The 17,246-nt window shown below is 36.1% G+C and overlaps 1 protein-coding gene across 1 annotated transcript in view; it reads left to right on the forward strand.

The window, feature by feature from the left end:
* CSMD1 (CUB and Sushi multiple domains 1) overlaps positions 1-17,246 on the forward strand; it is a 1,279,784-nt gene that overhangs the window by 993,260 nt on the left and 269,278 nt on the right. Inside the window, exon 23 of the mRNA XM_067294827.1 lies at positions 794-950. Within this exon, the coding sequence (XP_067150928.1) occupies positions 794-950 (157 nt within the window). The remainder of the gene's footprint in view (positions 1-793; positions 951-17,246) is intronic.

Here is a 17,246-nt window from a genome sequence, read left to right on the forward strand (position 1 = left end):
TTGGGACATTATAGCTGTGAAAATTTTAAAATAAGCAAAAAGAATTTTCCAGCCCCCAGTAATACTAAGTCATTTCTCTAAGTTCTTGTATTTGTGTACAATCAAAAGCACATTTGTGTTAGCTCAGGGATTTGAAAAATCACAGAGGTTAATATTGTCGATTTTGTCTTACATTGAAATTTCTCAATAAGGTAACATAGTAAATGACATCTCAACATTTAATTTGGAAATAGACTTGCACGTCTCTTTGATGACGTATCAAATGATATCTTTCTTTATTAAAACTGACTGTAAAAAAAGATTATTGCAGGCTCAGAGTCTGAAATAAAAGGTGACAGATTGGCTTTAATACCTGCCTTTGATATCTCCAGACAGGAGAGAACAGAGTAGAATGGGGTTTGCCCTCTCCAGCCCCGCTTCTGTGATGATTTCAGAAGAGACACCTGTGACTGAAATGGCATGGTTTTGGGGTCATGAAAAGTAATCTGAGGTTATAAAATCTCTGAAGATAGTCATGTATAAATAATAAATGTATTCCAGATAAGCTCACAAAACTAAAAAAAAAAAAGACTATAAAAAGCCTTAAGGGTGGTAAAATATTCTATATGTCATTGAACTGCAAAACCAAGAAAGATATTTTTAAAGTGATATGTACCCCACTATGTGGAAATATTTTTGAGAAACCATTTACAATACACAGCTAACTTTGGAAGTATTTTATGAAAATAAACTAAAATACTTCAAATACTTAAATTTGATGTCTAGTTTTGTACTGTGATTTTGTTTCTACCAGGTGTATGATGGGAAAGACAGTTCTTCCCGCTCTCTGGGAGCCTTCACCAAAGATGACATGGTAGGAGTTATCCTTAATAGCACCTCTAACCATTTGTGGATAGAATTTAATACCAATGGATCTGATACTGACCAAGGATTTCAGCTCACTTACACAAGTAAGTAGCTCACAGATGTGGTCTGATTTACTGTTTTGTGGAGAAATATATATTTCTCAGCTGCAGTGATTTCTTATGATGAAAAGTATTTTCTAGTCTGTACTGTGTTTATGAGATTGAATTTTTATTGCACACACTGCTGGATAGGTATATTTTAAGCATATTACTAAAAGCAAAAATGTAAAATTAGGAAAACATTATTGTTTTGAAGACTTAGCAGTGGGGTTTGAAAATGAGTGAATTGTTACGTATTGTGGGTTGAATATTTAGTGTTGTAGCAGAAAATTCCTGCAGAGCTAGATCTTTAAAAAGGAGCACTCAATTTGTGCAGTCAAATTAAACAAAAAAAAAAAATCATAAATGAAACTGAAAAGAATAAAGTGTCTCTCGGTGCACACTCTCAATGTTTTCAGACTTCTTGTCAGGATCAGACTGGAGTAGGCTGGAAGGAGACCTGAGTGAACAGACAGGACAAGAAGTTTCATCTGCTTCACAGTCAGGATGATCAAGAGACTGGGATTATAAGGAAGATTCTGGGGAGCACTTGCCCCACAATTTGAGTATAATTAATTAAATATAATTTAGCAGGTGAAACAATGAGTCTTTTAAAAAGTATTCCTGAGCTCTGGAGATAACTAGTTTGCTTTCAACATATGTAAAGAGATATTTTATCTAGGCTTTAAGGAATCTCCAAGTACCCTTTGCCTTTTATTTGTTGACTTTTACATCAGCTTCCATGAACTACTATAGAATCCTGCAGAACAGAACACCATGCTTCAAATTTGTCTTAGGATATTTAAAGGAGCTGTGGCACAGAAATGGAATCATACCTCTTTCATAAAACATCAGTGCGTCTGCTGGCTTTCCCTTTGCATTGGAAACCTGCTGTAGAATCAGCAGAAATCTGTCACCTTCCCTTATGTTTCTGCTATGCCTGATAAATCTGAAATCTCATCATGCTACCTTTAAGGAAAGGAAGGATACTCTGGCTAGATTAAATGTCTTCTTCAAGTATTCTGTTTTTTTTTTTTTTTTTCTTTTCTTTTCTATTTTCTATGTAGAGGCTATATTTTTTCATTTTATGTTTCAGAGTCTAGAAGGAATCACAAGGCGTATTTACTCTGATTTGTCTGTACAAACCATAGAATTTTCCTTTATGGAAAGGAATGAAGCATTTGTTCTAAAAATAATCTTATTTTAAGGACACTTAGTTTAAGGGTGGTCTGTGAGTTCCTTTTGAATACTGCTATAGTGATCAATTCCATGTACTGTTTAGAAATAGCTTTTTACTTCAAGATGGAATTTGCTTAATTTTTGCATCTAATAGCTAGATTTTGTTACATTTCTGCTTGCAATTCTAATAAAAGTTTCTGTCCTGTACCAAATTTTTCTGTGCAAGCTAGCACAGAGTACTTCATGTCTTAAGTTTTTTTGCCCTGGCTGTTTGATCAGTTTTGAATCTCTGTTTTAAGTTCTCTCAAGTATTTTCACATTTCCTAAAGCCTGTACACACAACTTGACACACTATTCTAGTAGTAATCTTAACGAGACTGTGTATAGAGGCAAGATGACTTTCCTACTTCTACTTAGGGTTTTCCTTTTTTTGTTGCCAAATACATCTATTATATCATATGTGATCATTTTGCAGCAATTTATGTTGAAATGTTTATCTTTGATGACTTTTTGTCCTGCCCACTCTCACATGATATAGTTCCTTATTTGTAAATACAGCCTAATTTCTTACTTTTCATATGTATTTTCAGGAAGCCAAATTCAAGAAAATATATTTGTGAGACAGTGACCATTTAACGATGGATTACATCAACTGTGACAACAACCCCTATTTTTTGTTATTTCAAACCCCTGCAGTGTGGGGCCATTTATAAACAAATACGAGCATAAGATGCATTCCTTTGGGATGCTTTGAAACATGGCAGTAGTGTTCACAGTCCTAGCGGTATTTTGAAGATGAGACATACCAGAAGTGTCCATCCTTGTTGCATGAGATTGGGCTTTGTGATGCATTTCCAAGGCAGTTACTAAAGGAACACATCTGTTTTGTGTTTGGTATATACATCAAATACCAAATGATAATTACCTGTTCGGATTAATCAAGCTGTAGTTTACAGCTGGAATTAACTTCCTGATAGATTACTCTGCAGTTTATTCAACCACTTATCAGATTGAAATATAATACCAGATACTTTAAAACTGCTGAAAAAAAGAAAAGAGAGAGTGGTAAAATGAGGTTACACTGAAGGAAATGAGAAATAAACATGCTAGAATGAAATTTCCTAATGAATATTATAAAACTGTTTAAAAGAGCTGGAAAAAGCGATGCTTTAGTAAATCTAGTGGTAAATCATTCTGGTTATCTCCCACCTAATTGCTGAGTTCTGGCTGCTGACAAGGGATATATCAGCTGCCTTTAACTGTTGGTTTTAGTGTTTTTTTCCTATTAATCCTATAGAAATTAACAATAGTGCAGCTGAGAAATTTGAATTTTAGAACCTGTGTAATATATTATTAAAAAGACTAACCTCAAGGTTACTATTCCAGTTCTGTGCAACTGCTTTTTTGTCCTTTTTAACGTGTTAATTCTGTGGATGATGCTAAGTTTACAAATACAACAATAGAAAAGGTACAACTCCACATGTAAAAATATAAACTTACACATGTCATAACCACAAGTGATTTTGGTGTGACTTTTATTTGCTTAGATGAGAAAATGTCAGTACTTCTTTCATAATTTCAGTTTTATGATTTTTTGAGGAATATTTTTTTCAATCCAGTTATAACTTTTCTGCTTGAGACATCTCTAGTTGCTGTGGGGAAGAGGTGTAGCCTTAGGCATTCCCACAGCTGCACCTACCTTTCCTGGTCTCTGATTAGCAGGAAGATTTTGCCATTCTGATGTAAAGGTGCCAGTGCTTTGTGCTATCTTGTCAGTAGTATTTAACCTTAAAGTGACATTCAAATTAAAATGAAATCTTACTGATGCCACAGAGTTACAGACAGTAAAGGCAAAACAGAGTTGTTTGGTAAAAGTAGCAGACTGCAACTTTAAATAAAGAGCAATGCGATACAGCCTGTGAATGATAAGCAGGACAGTCTCCCTGCAGTGTCTAACTGCTCTGCTATCACAGCCCTGACACGAGAGGAATTTTAATGCAGGCTCTGTTCTCCATAATATTCACTCGTAATGTGGAGAACTGAACTAACTGCAAACATTCCTCTCACTTGTGCTGCAAGTGCTTTCTTACTACTGTTATTTAATCCTCATTCATTGAATATGTTATCACCTTTTCTTAGCTATTGGGGAAAAAAAAAAACAGTCCCTCCACACTTTATACCAGACCATATGCAAGTATTCTCTGACACTGCGAGAGCTCCATAATGCTGAGTACTCCGTGATCTATATGGAGTTGTACAGGATCTCTTTTTTATTCCTGTTCATATTTTGTTCACATCTTCCAAATGATATCCTGAAGTTAATAGATTGCCATGTGGCTATCTGTATGTTTCTTGTTATACTTTGAATTTTACTGGTATAGTGATCACTCTTAACTCCTGCAAAAATTTCTTCTACAGTAATTGTATATAAGTGTCTCCTATTTGTTGCACATAGACATAAATATTGAAATTGCTTTCACAATTTCTGTTTGCCAGTTGCTGTGCAGCTGTTTATCTTTTACAGCCATTGCTGTTTAGTTATAGTCATGCTGTACATGTGCAAAATTCATAGAAGGAAACTAAAAATATAGACACCATCTTCATGTCAATAGACACTACAGCAAAAGACAGTGCCTGTGCTTCCTGATCAAATCCTCGTCTGCCCTTGTTCTTTCTCAGTAGAAGTTCCCACATATTTGAGGAGAAAAAGACAAACAAACTTTGCCATCACAGTATTGGCTAGAATTCTCAAACCTCTTTTCATGGTGCCTGAAGATATGTGTCTACTTTCATGATACAATCCATCAGTGTCCTCAGAAAATATTCCCAAGTTGTGATGTGCCAGGAACATTACCACTGTGTAGAGTTGCTCTTTGGCTTCTCCATAGACCTGAAGGCTTTCACCAAGTTCCTTGAACTTTTCAATTTTGAATTAGGACTTGCATCAAATTCTATTGAGTCTAGCTAAAAGAAAAAAAAAAGTAAGATTATTCATGGTTTGGGTTTTTAAAAAACATATTTTTAATATTTTTATAGTATTTATCATCCTCTGTATTTAGTATGTATATTTAGCGCTTGTACAATATTATTTTCATTGATCTCAAGATACACACTCCAGATTGAGAAAACAGATTGTGAAATACATTTCTCAGACAGGATACACTGTTGTGGCATTTGTACAATTCTCTTATTGCTAAAGGTTTAGTTCTAATTTTCAGTTTAAGTTCTGAGTTATAAACATTTTCTATGCCTACATCTTTCAAGGGCTGGGGAAAGGTAGAACATGGAAGGTGAATCTAAATTAGATACATTTAGATAAATGGTTTATACGTGGAAATTAATTTATCAGAATCCTGAATTGAAATTTAATTCAGTTCATTTCCTATTGTGCAGTACTTGAAAATGTTAGGAGAATGTCAGTGAAAATAATGTTATGAAGCTACAGACTTGGTTGATTTATCCTTGCACACAAACAGACTCAAATTCTGAAAATAGTGGCTTTTCCTCAGGCTGTATTTTGTCAGTTGAGCAGAATAAACCAATAATGAAAAGAAGCTCTTGTAGTTTCTTTTCAATAACTAATTAGAGAACCTTTACACACTGCAGTAAAAATGTAAGACAAAAGTAAAAGCAGACAATAAAAGGCATAAATCATTAAATGAATGTGTGCCAACCTATATATAATATGTAAAGACTTTCAGAAGTCATTTTAGTACCAGTAAATTATGTTTAACCCCAGGTTAATCTAAACTGTATTACATGCATAGAAAAACTACGCTAAAAAAAAGTTAAAGTTACAAAATTGAGAACTAAGAATTCAATAAAAGCCAAAATTAAGATCCATTTGAAATTTTAATGCAGCCTACTTGTGCACATGAATTATCATACCCTGTTTAATAACATGATCACATTTTATTGTTTTATTGTTTTCGCCAGGAAAGGAAACTGTCTTCTGCTTCCGATATGTTCAATACCTACATAATCCAGCCTCATTCTTAAAGCCGTGTTTCACTTATGCACTGAATGATATATCTATTCAGGTGAACATGATCAAGGAACATTTAAAAAATCTTATTCTGTGAAATCAAAAGTTTTCACAAGATTAGGATGAATTTACATTCATTAAGTCCTAAAGCATAAAAAAAAAAATGAATGAGTCATTCAGTATTTTCAGTATGAAAGTCTTTCCTGGGGTTTTCCATTTGATGAATTTCAAAATATCTGTGCTTTTGCTTTTGTTTTGTTTCTTCCATTCAGAATGAAATTATATTCAGTTTCTTAAGGATTTCATTGAACACTTCTTTCTCTGTGTGGTTCTACCTAATGGAAGAAGTGATTTATCAAACTGTACAGTCTAAAAAATAATTTGCATAAAACTAGTACTTAAAGAGTTTGTTTTTAAAAGCAAAAAAAACCATGATGCTTATTATGTACCTATTTCTCAATATACATGTCATATAGTTGCCTGTTTACATGTCAAGTTTTTGCCTGGAATCAAAGTTCCAATGCCCCAAAACTAAATAAAAAAACCCTTCATCTTATTACCAAGTAAATAGAAAACATGAAGACCTCTTTTGCAACAGAGAGTTTGCATGGAATTTAAGCGTACATTTCATATCATCACAATCAGTATTGTGTAATATGTATTTTTAAAGCCGTATTTTAATTTTCTGAAACTTTCTTGCAAAGAAAGAAAATCAGATTATGACTTTTTTTTTAAAAAAAGCTATACGTTAATCCAGAAAGCTTATAATTAAAAACCAAAAATTTATGTCAACTTACAATATGTCAGTCTTGCAATACTCCCTATTTTTAAGGTCGTTTGCCACTTTTCATTGAAAGACTCTCTTTTAAGCACCGATGAAACTGCTCAGTTTAACTTCTGAGGACAGCGTTGGTAGACAGAATAGCTGCCAAATAGCTCAGTATTTTGTTTTCTGAATTGGGAACTAGGAAAAGCATTTTGTTTGGTGCATGTTAAGAATTGTGTTAACCTTTTCATTGAAGAGTTGTATTATCCCATGCTTTGGAGAAGAAAATGCTGTCATGCTGACATTTGTGTTCTAGTTTGGCCTTTTACCCATCCCAGAAAAATTTACCCAAACTTGTGAAGGTATAAATTTTTAGGTAGGTAGATATTACATGTAAAGCACTTGAACAAGTCCAACCTTATGAATGAGCACTCAAAAGTATTGTTCTTTAATGAGCACTCTCAATGGTTCTGTATCAGGATGGAGATGAATACTTTACCTCCTGTTCTCTGTGCTGTCTTGTGGGTAGCCTGAGAAAGCAAGGATAGTGCTGTTTCATTGCAATACCAAGGAGATAAAAGCCAGACTGGGGGAGGAGGGAAGAAGAGAGAAGGAAAAGAATAGATTGGCACCTCTCACATTTCCATGACTGCAGTTTGGAATGAGGGAAGCTGGAGTGCCAAACCAAGGAGACTTGAGCAGAAGCGCAGCAAGCAGGAAGAGAATCTCGGGGTACAGTTTGAGACAGAAAGACTGGGGCACACATGTAAGAGAGGGGGAGAGCAGGGCAAGCTCTGCAAGAGACATGGGAAGCATGCAGAGTGCAAATTTGAGACTGCATTGGCAAGAAGAAGGTTGGAAGAAGGTATAGAATGAAACAACTGGGAAAGGGAGAAGTCACAATAAATAGAACAGTAATGATGTTAGGATAGGGATACTGGCAAAATAGCATGTGATTATTAGACCATTATCTCCAAAAACACTTGGAGTGAAATCCAGGCTTGTATGTGAAGTAGACACAATGCTTAAAATTTATATATTGTAAATATGCAAACACAAAATAAATAACAAAGAGGGTTTTTTTAAAACCTCTGAACATTTCAGAAGAAAAACATTTTATTTAGTTCTCAGATATTACATAATTTATCATCCCTGAATCACAGGAATTATCCCTCTGTGCATGGGATTGGAAAGAAGAAAGATGTTAGCTATCTCTTATTTTCAGCTAAGGAAAAAAAAAGTTGTGTGGGGTTTTAGAACATGCGAAAAGGTAATTTGTTAGAGGTTATTCTAATTTGGTTCTGATAATTGCCAGTTATATACCCTGTAGAAGGACTTTTGGCTTTTCTTTGTATGGGCCAGATATTCTCATCCAGTCTAAAGCTACTATGTTTCCCTGTTGTAATTTCATAGCTACTATAAAGAAAAAAATGCTGCTTTTTTAAATCTTCCTGCTGTAAAGTTTAAAATAGTATTATACTTTGAATGTGGAAAAAAATGAGGGGAATAGCAGAGATCATCATAGGTGTCCTGACGAACGTGTTGTTTTACATTTATATTGAAATTATATTGTTAGCATATGAAAGTAAGTTTTTCAGTAATGCTTATTCAAGTGGGCATCTTAAGCATATTTGTTTCTGATCTGCTGATGGTTGCATCCTATCTATAGTAAGTGATTTAAATTTGCAAATAAGTTTCAACTCAATTCATAATCTCAGAAATGCTGGCCTAAAGATTGTTACTTTAATATTAAAGAGGTGATGACATTTGAGGCACTATTTCTAAGAGCTTAATGAGAAAATACCATGCCAATGAATTTTTCAATGCAGTGGCTTAAAGGACAAGACTTCTGTACTACCTCAACCTGAATTTTTTCTCTCCTGATTTTTTTCCATCTATTTCTATGTGACAGTGTGCTTCCTCCCACCCCGCAACCTGACCTTTTCACCTCAAGACCTGGCTCTTTCCCCCGTCCCCAGGCGATAACCACCAGTAGTGGTCGTGATGGGTGCTGCATCCGGCTCAAAGCAGAGAGAGCGTGGGGAGACAGATAATAACGCAATAGCCAAGGGCTAACTGAGCATGCACCAACCCAAATATGGCTGGTATGCAAATATGACTATGAGTCAATGATCTGACCCCATAAATAAGGTGGCAGCCCAGAGCCTGTTGAGCTCTCCTGCACAGCAGTTGGGTGCATGCCAGGATCTCCCCTTGAGCAGGGACGCCTCTCAAGGTTACTCCTCAAGGTTGAGAGATCCCTTACCCACGACAGATCCTCAGTAAGTGACTAATAGCGCACTGAAACTTTGCTAAGTTGCATCTCTGATTGACTGTGCACATAATCCTTTAGACATAAACAGCTGACCAAGTCTGGGACTAAGGTTGGATCCAGCTGCACCCAGACTCCTCTGAGAAGGAGTTTGGAAAGCAAGGGGGTCCACTCTGAACCTCGCGACTCAAGGGGAGGACCTCCTTGACAATTTCGTCTGACCCTGTCCTCCACGCAGTAAATAACCGAGTGTACCTTGCCATCGAATCTTGTTAAACCGCTGTCTTATTTACCATTGAACTTTGTTAAATAACTGTCTCATCTCAATAAAACATATTGCTGCTTCTCTCTTATGAGTGAAGTGCATTGCTCCTCCGTGACATTCTATAAAGCCATTATAAATAGACTTAGCCATTATATGTATGTGTAATTGTACTTAAAGAGTTTTAATTGGAATTTGTCCCCAAAGCATGCGCATTTCCTGCACTTTTCACAGAAAGATTCCTGTTGCTTTGTAGTGTTGAATGTCCTTCAGCATAACGTAGGACTTACCTTAGTAATCATTTCCTCTTGGAGGAACTTTTCTAAGTTCTGCATGAGTAGAAAGTGACATTACTGACAATTTCTTTCCACTTATGTAGTTACCAAAATTTTCCCACCAGCAGAAAGTCCTGTTTGAAAGATTATGACTCTTGAACAGAACTGCCAGTATCTTACTGTTCTTTTCCTCTGGTTTTCTTGCCTACTTTGGCCTCATGTTGGATGCCAAATGTTTATTTCTCAACCCTATCTGTTTTGGGAAAGAGAAGCTGCAGCTGGTTTGTCAAGATCTGTTTAACAGAATGAGTATGCGATACGGGCAACCACTGGCATCATTATCCAAATAATTGTCTTATTGTTAAGCAGTGCCTTAAGTCAGGTAGCTGATCTGCACTTGGAAACCTAGAATGATGGATTTATTTCGTGCAATCTCCTTCTTGCTGCAGTTCTAAGCCTAAGATTAAGGTCTTTTAGCTGCTTCAGTGCTGATTTGCTGACTGTTAAATTTATGGAAAGTACAAGCTATAGCAACCTAATTATAAAATCTAAGCAACACAAATGTAAAGACATCACTAGTCAGTTCCTTACTCTACATTCTGTTAGACAAAAGCAACTTATATACGTGTAAATTCTCTTCCGGCTTTTTTAAAATTAGAGATTCTCAGTCATTTAAGTATGCCCAAGACAAAAAATTGATTTTAGCTTTTCTCTGACTGATTTTTTATCGTTATGAATACCATTGAAATGATCTCTTCTAAGATTACTCATATGAAATATATTACATAACCATTTGCTTTATTTTGAAATGAAACAGAGTTTTAAAAATTATATGAGTTTTCAGGAAAAAAAAAAAAGGCATTTATCCAGAACTCACTTGGTAGGATTTTATCAGGTCTGGTGCAGGAATGTGACTATTTTCTCCTTTCTCTTCATTATATTATATGATTTTAACTTAATTATTCTATATTCAACAGATTAAGACCCAGGTTACTGCCCTAGAATCTACTTCTTTTTACATTTTTATCTTCAGAGATTGGCAATAAATAAGGAACAAGTTTGTCAGTCATTAGAACAATATATTTCTAATTATTTAAAAATGTAAAAAAATTATTTAAATGTAAAATCAAGATTATTCATTTAAAAGTTCATATATAGTATTAAAATTACCCTGCCAAAACTTTCTATATATGATATATGAATCAGATTAGGAATTCAGATACAGATCAAAGTACTATAAGGACAACAGACAATTAAGGAAGATGAATGCTACAAACCAATTCGTTGTTACTCCTGCCACTTCCATAATGTTAGTAGCTGAGGAAAGTTGCTTAAGACAGAATGATGACAGGTGGACAAAACTGATGTACTTCTCATTTTCTAAGATGCTTACCACAGGATATTTAGAACTTGATTTTGACACGTTGGGCATCAGTACCGCTAACTAGGACTACAGGAGTTGTGAGCAGATTGTCTCCCATAGCAATGTGTGAAAGAATGAGCACAGTTGCAGAGGGTGAGGGTCTTTGACTGTCGGTCCTGTCTATACCACAGTGTTTTTTATAACCAATCTTTTTCTATGTTTCAATCTGTTATGTGGGAAAAAATTTATGTCTCACTGAAGAAGAAATGCTTAATGTTCATGGTGATTTGAATGCTCTAAGAGTGAATATTCTAGAAAGGACTATGAGAAAATGAATGCAGTTGTAGTCACTGAAGGATTTGGTAGGTATCAGGCAAAGGAACCAGATAGAGAATCTCATGAAAAAAAGTATTTTTCACATTATTTCTTCTCTTTTCTTGCCCTCCCCCCCCCCCAAAAAAAAAAAAAAAGGTCAGACCCAGTGCCCTTCTCACAAGTAACCTACAGAATATTTTTAGGTACTGACCATATCAGCCAATTCCCTACTGACTATGAAGGGGGCTTAGGCATGAAACATTCCTAAAAGGTACCTCTCTATGGACACTTCAAGTTGGGGTTCTTAAACTCAGACTGAATCCCTCCATTAATCCCAGCCTCTATTACATTGAGTATATATTATAATTTATTACTCATTTGCTTGCTGATTTCAAAGCTTACTTGTATGCTTTCTATGTATGCACTGTAATCATCTTGATACAGACACATGTATTTGCATGCCAATCTCTCCTTTTCATTTTTGGTGCTACTTCAGCTTGCAAGGATTGTTATTTATTACAAGAATTTTGTTTTTATAAAATGATCATATACAAAAAAATGTCTTCTCTTACCTGTTTACATTTGTCTAATCTGTTTTCTAAATTTGTAAACACTATCTTTTGTATGTGTGGATGTTATGACTGAAAAGGGATCATAAAGAAAAATGTGGATTGAAATTGGCAGCGAAAGGCTTTGAAAATTTTGTGTAATATAACCATTTAGTTTCTTTTTCATTTTATGTTCAAAAGACCTTTTGTTGAGAACATGTATTAACACCACTTTTTAAATCATGGATATTTTCTTGCATGCTGCTTATGTCAAGAAAAACTACTGAAATTCCCATTGGAATGTATTATTCATTGAAAGACTGCCTCATCAGCATGGTCAAATATTAATTGGTATAAGCTTGCAAAGCTTTTGAGGAATTAAAAGTGTATGTCTCAGTCTCCAAAGGACAGTTATACATAGAGGCAGGTATCATTACTTCTAGTGAACTGTTTCTGCTGTACAAGCATATAGAATTATGTCAGTTTATTTGAAAAAAATTGACTCATTTGCTCTCTTTCATATGGTCTTAGAATGTAAAATACTTAATCATCAATATACAAAAAAATTCCAGCCCCCCTGCAAAAACTTTATGGATCCAAGAGAAAGAGGGAGGCCTGGAACTACTTTTGTCCTAATGCATACAGTCCATGCTCAGACCTAGGCTCTTTGCAAGTTAGTGCATCTGGTAGTAATCTAAATGGAACAGAGCACCACCCTTCCCTCTTGGATGCCTGAGATGCTCTTGAAACCCCCTATTTCCATTATTCTTCTCTTTAACAAAGGTTGTAAAGTGATGGATAAAAGGTGCAACCAAGTTCCCAGAAGTTTGCTGAATAAACAGAATACTTACAAAATGAGTGTTTTCTGATACCTCACTGTAGCCATGTTATCCAGACATGTCTCTTTCTACAGACTTTTCTGTAATTCTGATCATGTAAAGATTTTGTAGTTGGCATGTTCTCCAGCACATAATGTAGACTGCTCTTTTTTTTTTCTTACAACTGTAGATTTCAATATCATATAAATGATTCAAAGACACAATGAGAATACCAGGAACTCTCATTTTGAAATTGCATTGACTTAATTAAATAGATTATGTTAGGGATGTTTAAGATGCAACAACTTCTGAATGAGTATTTGTTGGCATTTACATGCATTTGGAAAGCCATCACAGTCCCAAAACATTAACTCAAGTATCATTTCTTACTTTTAATTACTTTTTGGTAGTTCAAAAATGATTCTGTGTAAAACATATAGATTATGTTTATGAGCTTAAATTACTTCAGATTTTGATAACCTTTTTAAATATGAAGACAACTTATTATAGCTGCATTTGTATTTTGAGGTACGTACTGAATTAGTATTTTTAAATGTGTTTGCCCTTTTTGTTTTTGTAGTTAGCCCAAAACTCTTTGTCACATCATTTTCACAAGCTTCAGATACATTGTACATAATTTATGAGCTCTGTCTTCTGTGGCAGACTGAAACAAAAAGACAACAGTACCTTTTCTGTGAGCAGGGCGCAGGCCAACTTGTGGTGTAGTATGTACTAAAATTATTAGAGATTACTGAACATTCTTTGGAGTCCCATAGGTGGTGCTTTTAGTTCTTTAGTGCTTAAAATGAGAGCTCCAAAACTCTTTTACATTCAGAAACTTAAAAACCCTCATAGCTTGTCTTGTGATATGTGGGGATTGGTGATGTTGCTATTTTAATAGTATGTCCCCTTATGTAACAACCATTAGTATTTATAGGAAATAATATGAGCACAGAAGCTGGGCTTTTGTTTCCAATTGCAGTTTCCTGATTAGAGAATGCCTACAACTACAGCATCACCTGATTCCTGGTTAAAAGGTGTCAGGATCCTGTTCACTTTTTGCTAGTGAAAGGTTGTGCTAGAGTAAGAACAAGAATGATGGTGACAGGCCAAAGGGCCTGCTCCCAAGCCCCGGCTGACACACCCTTGGCATGTCAGAAGCCTTGACCCAGATGGATCTCCTGGTGGAGGATGTGGTTGTCTGGTTCTCAGGATGCAGGAAGTATTGGGCTGGAGGCAATGGGAGCCTCACTTGTGGTGGATGTGCACCAGTCAAAGCAGTAAGCTGCCAGGTGAAGGAGCTACAGGAGGTTGTAGCATCAGGGGGATCAACAGGACATTGGCTGGGTTTTAAAGAGGCCTTGCAGAGACACAAATGTAACTCCCACATTGCAAATCTCACATTGTAAGGAAGAACACCTCAGGGCTATGCTCAAGCAAGCAATGGATGGGGACCGTGAAGGTGGGGAAGGCTGGAAATGTGTGATTTCTGGAAACAAAATGGAGGTACCTTCTGTCAGGGAGCAGCAAGGACCGGCTGCTCCCAGTGGGATGGGGAGCTTGGTGCAATAACATGGCCAGCAGGGCAACAGCCTAGCCAGCCAGGGCCCGTCCTACCATTCCTGAGTGAGGCAAGCAGAGCAGGCCCGGGGGTGGCAGCTGGGATCAGAGAGTCCAAATCATCAGGTGAGTCCATAGTAACAAGGCAGGTCCAAAATCAAGCTGGGAAGTCAAGTCCGGATCAGGTCCAGTGAGGGTAATGAGGATTAGACACACTGTAGTGATTGTTGGCAGCTTCTCAGCAACAAGGCAGGTTCAAGGGCAAGCTGGGAAGTCAGTCCACAGGTCAGGGTGTGAACAAACCAGGTCCATGGCCAGGTACAGGCATACTTGTGATGGAATTGGAGACAGGCACACCTATGAGTAGCTCAGACGGGGACTGAAGTCCCAGACCTGAGCTTAATGGAGCTCCTGGGCCATTCAGCAGGGTGTGTGCATAGAGGCCCCAGTTCAACCTAGTCAGGACCATTAAGGCCTATTAGTGTACTCAGTGTCTCACTGTAGCCAAACTAGTGAGACAAGGTTTGGATAAATGGGTAGAAGTAAAGTGGGTAGAAGATTGGCAAGACCATCTGGCACAAAGGTCCAAAATTCAGCTGGCAGTCAGTCACTAATGGCACTGGGACCAGTATTGTTTAACGTCTTTGTTAATGACTTGGATAATGGGATGGAGTGGATCCTTGGCAAGTCTGTGGATAATACCTAATCCCCAGTTAGGACTGGCTGATACACTGAAAAGTGGATCTGTGGCATTTTATGGCAAATAGCTATACAGGACTGAACAGTTGTTCTGAATCAGACTTAAAACCACTTGGAATCCTGAAGTTGTTGGAGAAATTTAAATTGCTCATTACTATAAACAAAAGTATGTAATCTAGTATCAAAATTAACATCTATGTGCTCTCACTCATCCTCTGGAGGCACCTGTTATTCGTGATATAAAGGGAACCTGCTTTCCATATTTAAACACCTAAATTAGAGATCTAAACTTTTGCAAATACCCCAACTGGCATTTGTCTTCTTAAAATGTCTTTATAGTTTTATCTGATAGGCTTTCTTGCTAGAGTTCATGCTGCAAATTGAAAGGTGCAGAGTTCACAGAAGATACAACTTTGATTCATGCTTTCTTTGAATTTGTGAGAAAAAGAAGTGCTTCTCACCCTCCAAATCCCCCCCCTCCTTTTTTTTACAGCTTAATGGTTATAACATTCCTTTAGGTTGGATCATATCTGGGGATATTGTATCGTATCTGTAATGAGCGATCTATATCATACCTAGATCTATAATGACCTATATCGTACCATATCTATAATGATCTCTACATATATACATATGTAGAGATATTATACATAATAATCTACATATATTACAGATGTCAATAATTTGTACTCTGGAAACTGATATTTCTACATTCCCGATTATTTACATCAAATATGACGGAATAAATCACTTTGGACAAATAGTGTCAGGAGGCAATAGCCAGTCATCAAGATGCATTCTGGTTGGTTTTGTTTTCATTTATCTGGATTTTATTCATTCATTGTTCACATAATCCTGTAGTGAACCTCACGAGTAAGATTATTGGCAGAATTTGTCTGACTGCTGGCACATTTCAGTGTGACATAAACCAGAGTGCTGTGATTGTATGGAACTCTTCTGACCATATACCCCCACTGTGAAAGTTCACAGCATCGACTTTAACAAGGTCTGTCACAGCATTTCAACAGTCAGGTTCAACAGCAATATGGCATTTTATGGCAGATGACACCAGAGCATGTACAAGAGTGTTGGGGAAAAATGAATTGGAAAGATATGCTCTTGTGTGTGACAGGAAGGGGAAAAAATCATATAAAGGAAGAGCTGGAAAGGTAGCCTGCCTGAAAACATACAGGAACAAGATCCTGCTATATTTGCACACAGTTAGCAGTACCTACTTGCATGTGGAATACCCTGATTTGTAATTGGCCTCCTGAAGAACAGATAGTACTGCTTGTGGAAAAGCACAGTGAACTTGTGGCCACAAGTTATTAACTATGATCCTTATATTTTTCTAGAGTGTACATGAAGTGGCATTTTGAAAATTTGACATAAAAACCAATAATTTGCATACTGGTTGACGTATTTCTATTATCCAGATACAAATGTCAATAATACTCTTTATTTTGTCATAATGAATGTTTGTACCTCATATTTTTTTTTAGGCACAATATTGTGAAAACAGTCCTAAAAATTCACAGAGTACCACTGGACTTTTCCTAAATTAGCAAGGATTAGAAGTATAAAGCACTAAAATCAATATTAATTTTCCAAAGTAGTATTTTGATAAGAATATCTGAATAATCTAAACAGAACAGCAAATACTGAAGGGTTTAGTATCTCAAGAATATTTAAAATTTTAGGTCTTGTTTATTTATTTCTGATTAAGTATTTCTATTTGCTTGTTTATTTTTATGTATCATGTGTATGTGAAATGGGAAATTAAATTCTGATACCTGAAACAGTGAGTTACCTTCTCTACAATCAGTTTATATAACGCTTTACCCGCCCCCCCCCTCAAATTTGATTAGATTTGAGTATAAAATAGACTGATGGAAAATCGTAACACCTTTTCTGTTATGAATGTCCCCAGAGAGTCTCAAAAATAAGATTTAAATGCACAAGCTAAGAAATTCTTGTATGTACAGCTGAGGTACTCATGTTTATTTTTTCTTACAACTTGCAGAGGTATCTTGTCTTTAACAGACACAGAAATACAGTTCAGCAAGTGATTGTATAGTATGAAGTTCTTGAAGAAACAAGTGATTCACCTTGTGCTAGTGCTGTTGATAGGTGAAAAAGTCCACATTTGGAGGATGTCACTTCAAGAAGAACAGTAAAAGTATGTTAGATTTAGAGGCTTCATCTACATTTATGGTATTTATATTGAAAATGCAAATGGACAAAATCTGCCAGATTTTCA

The sequence above is a fragment of the Apteryx mantelli genome, chromosome 3 (assembly GCF_036417845.1).
Source record: "Apteryx mantelli isolate bAptMan1 chromosome 3, bAptMan1.hap1, whole genome shotgun sequence".
Lineage (NCBI taxonomy): Eukaryota > Metazoa > Chordata > Aves > Apterygiformes > Apterygidae > Apteryx > Apteryx mantelli.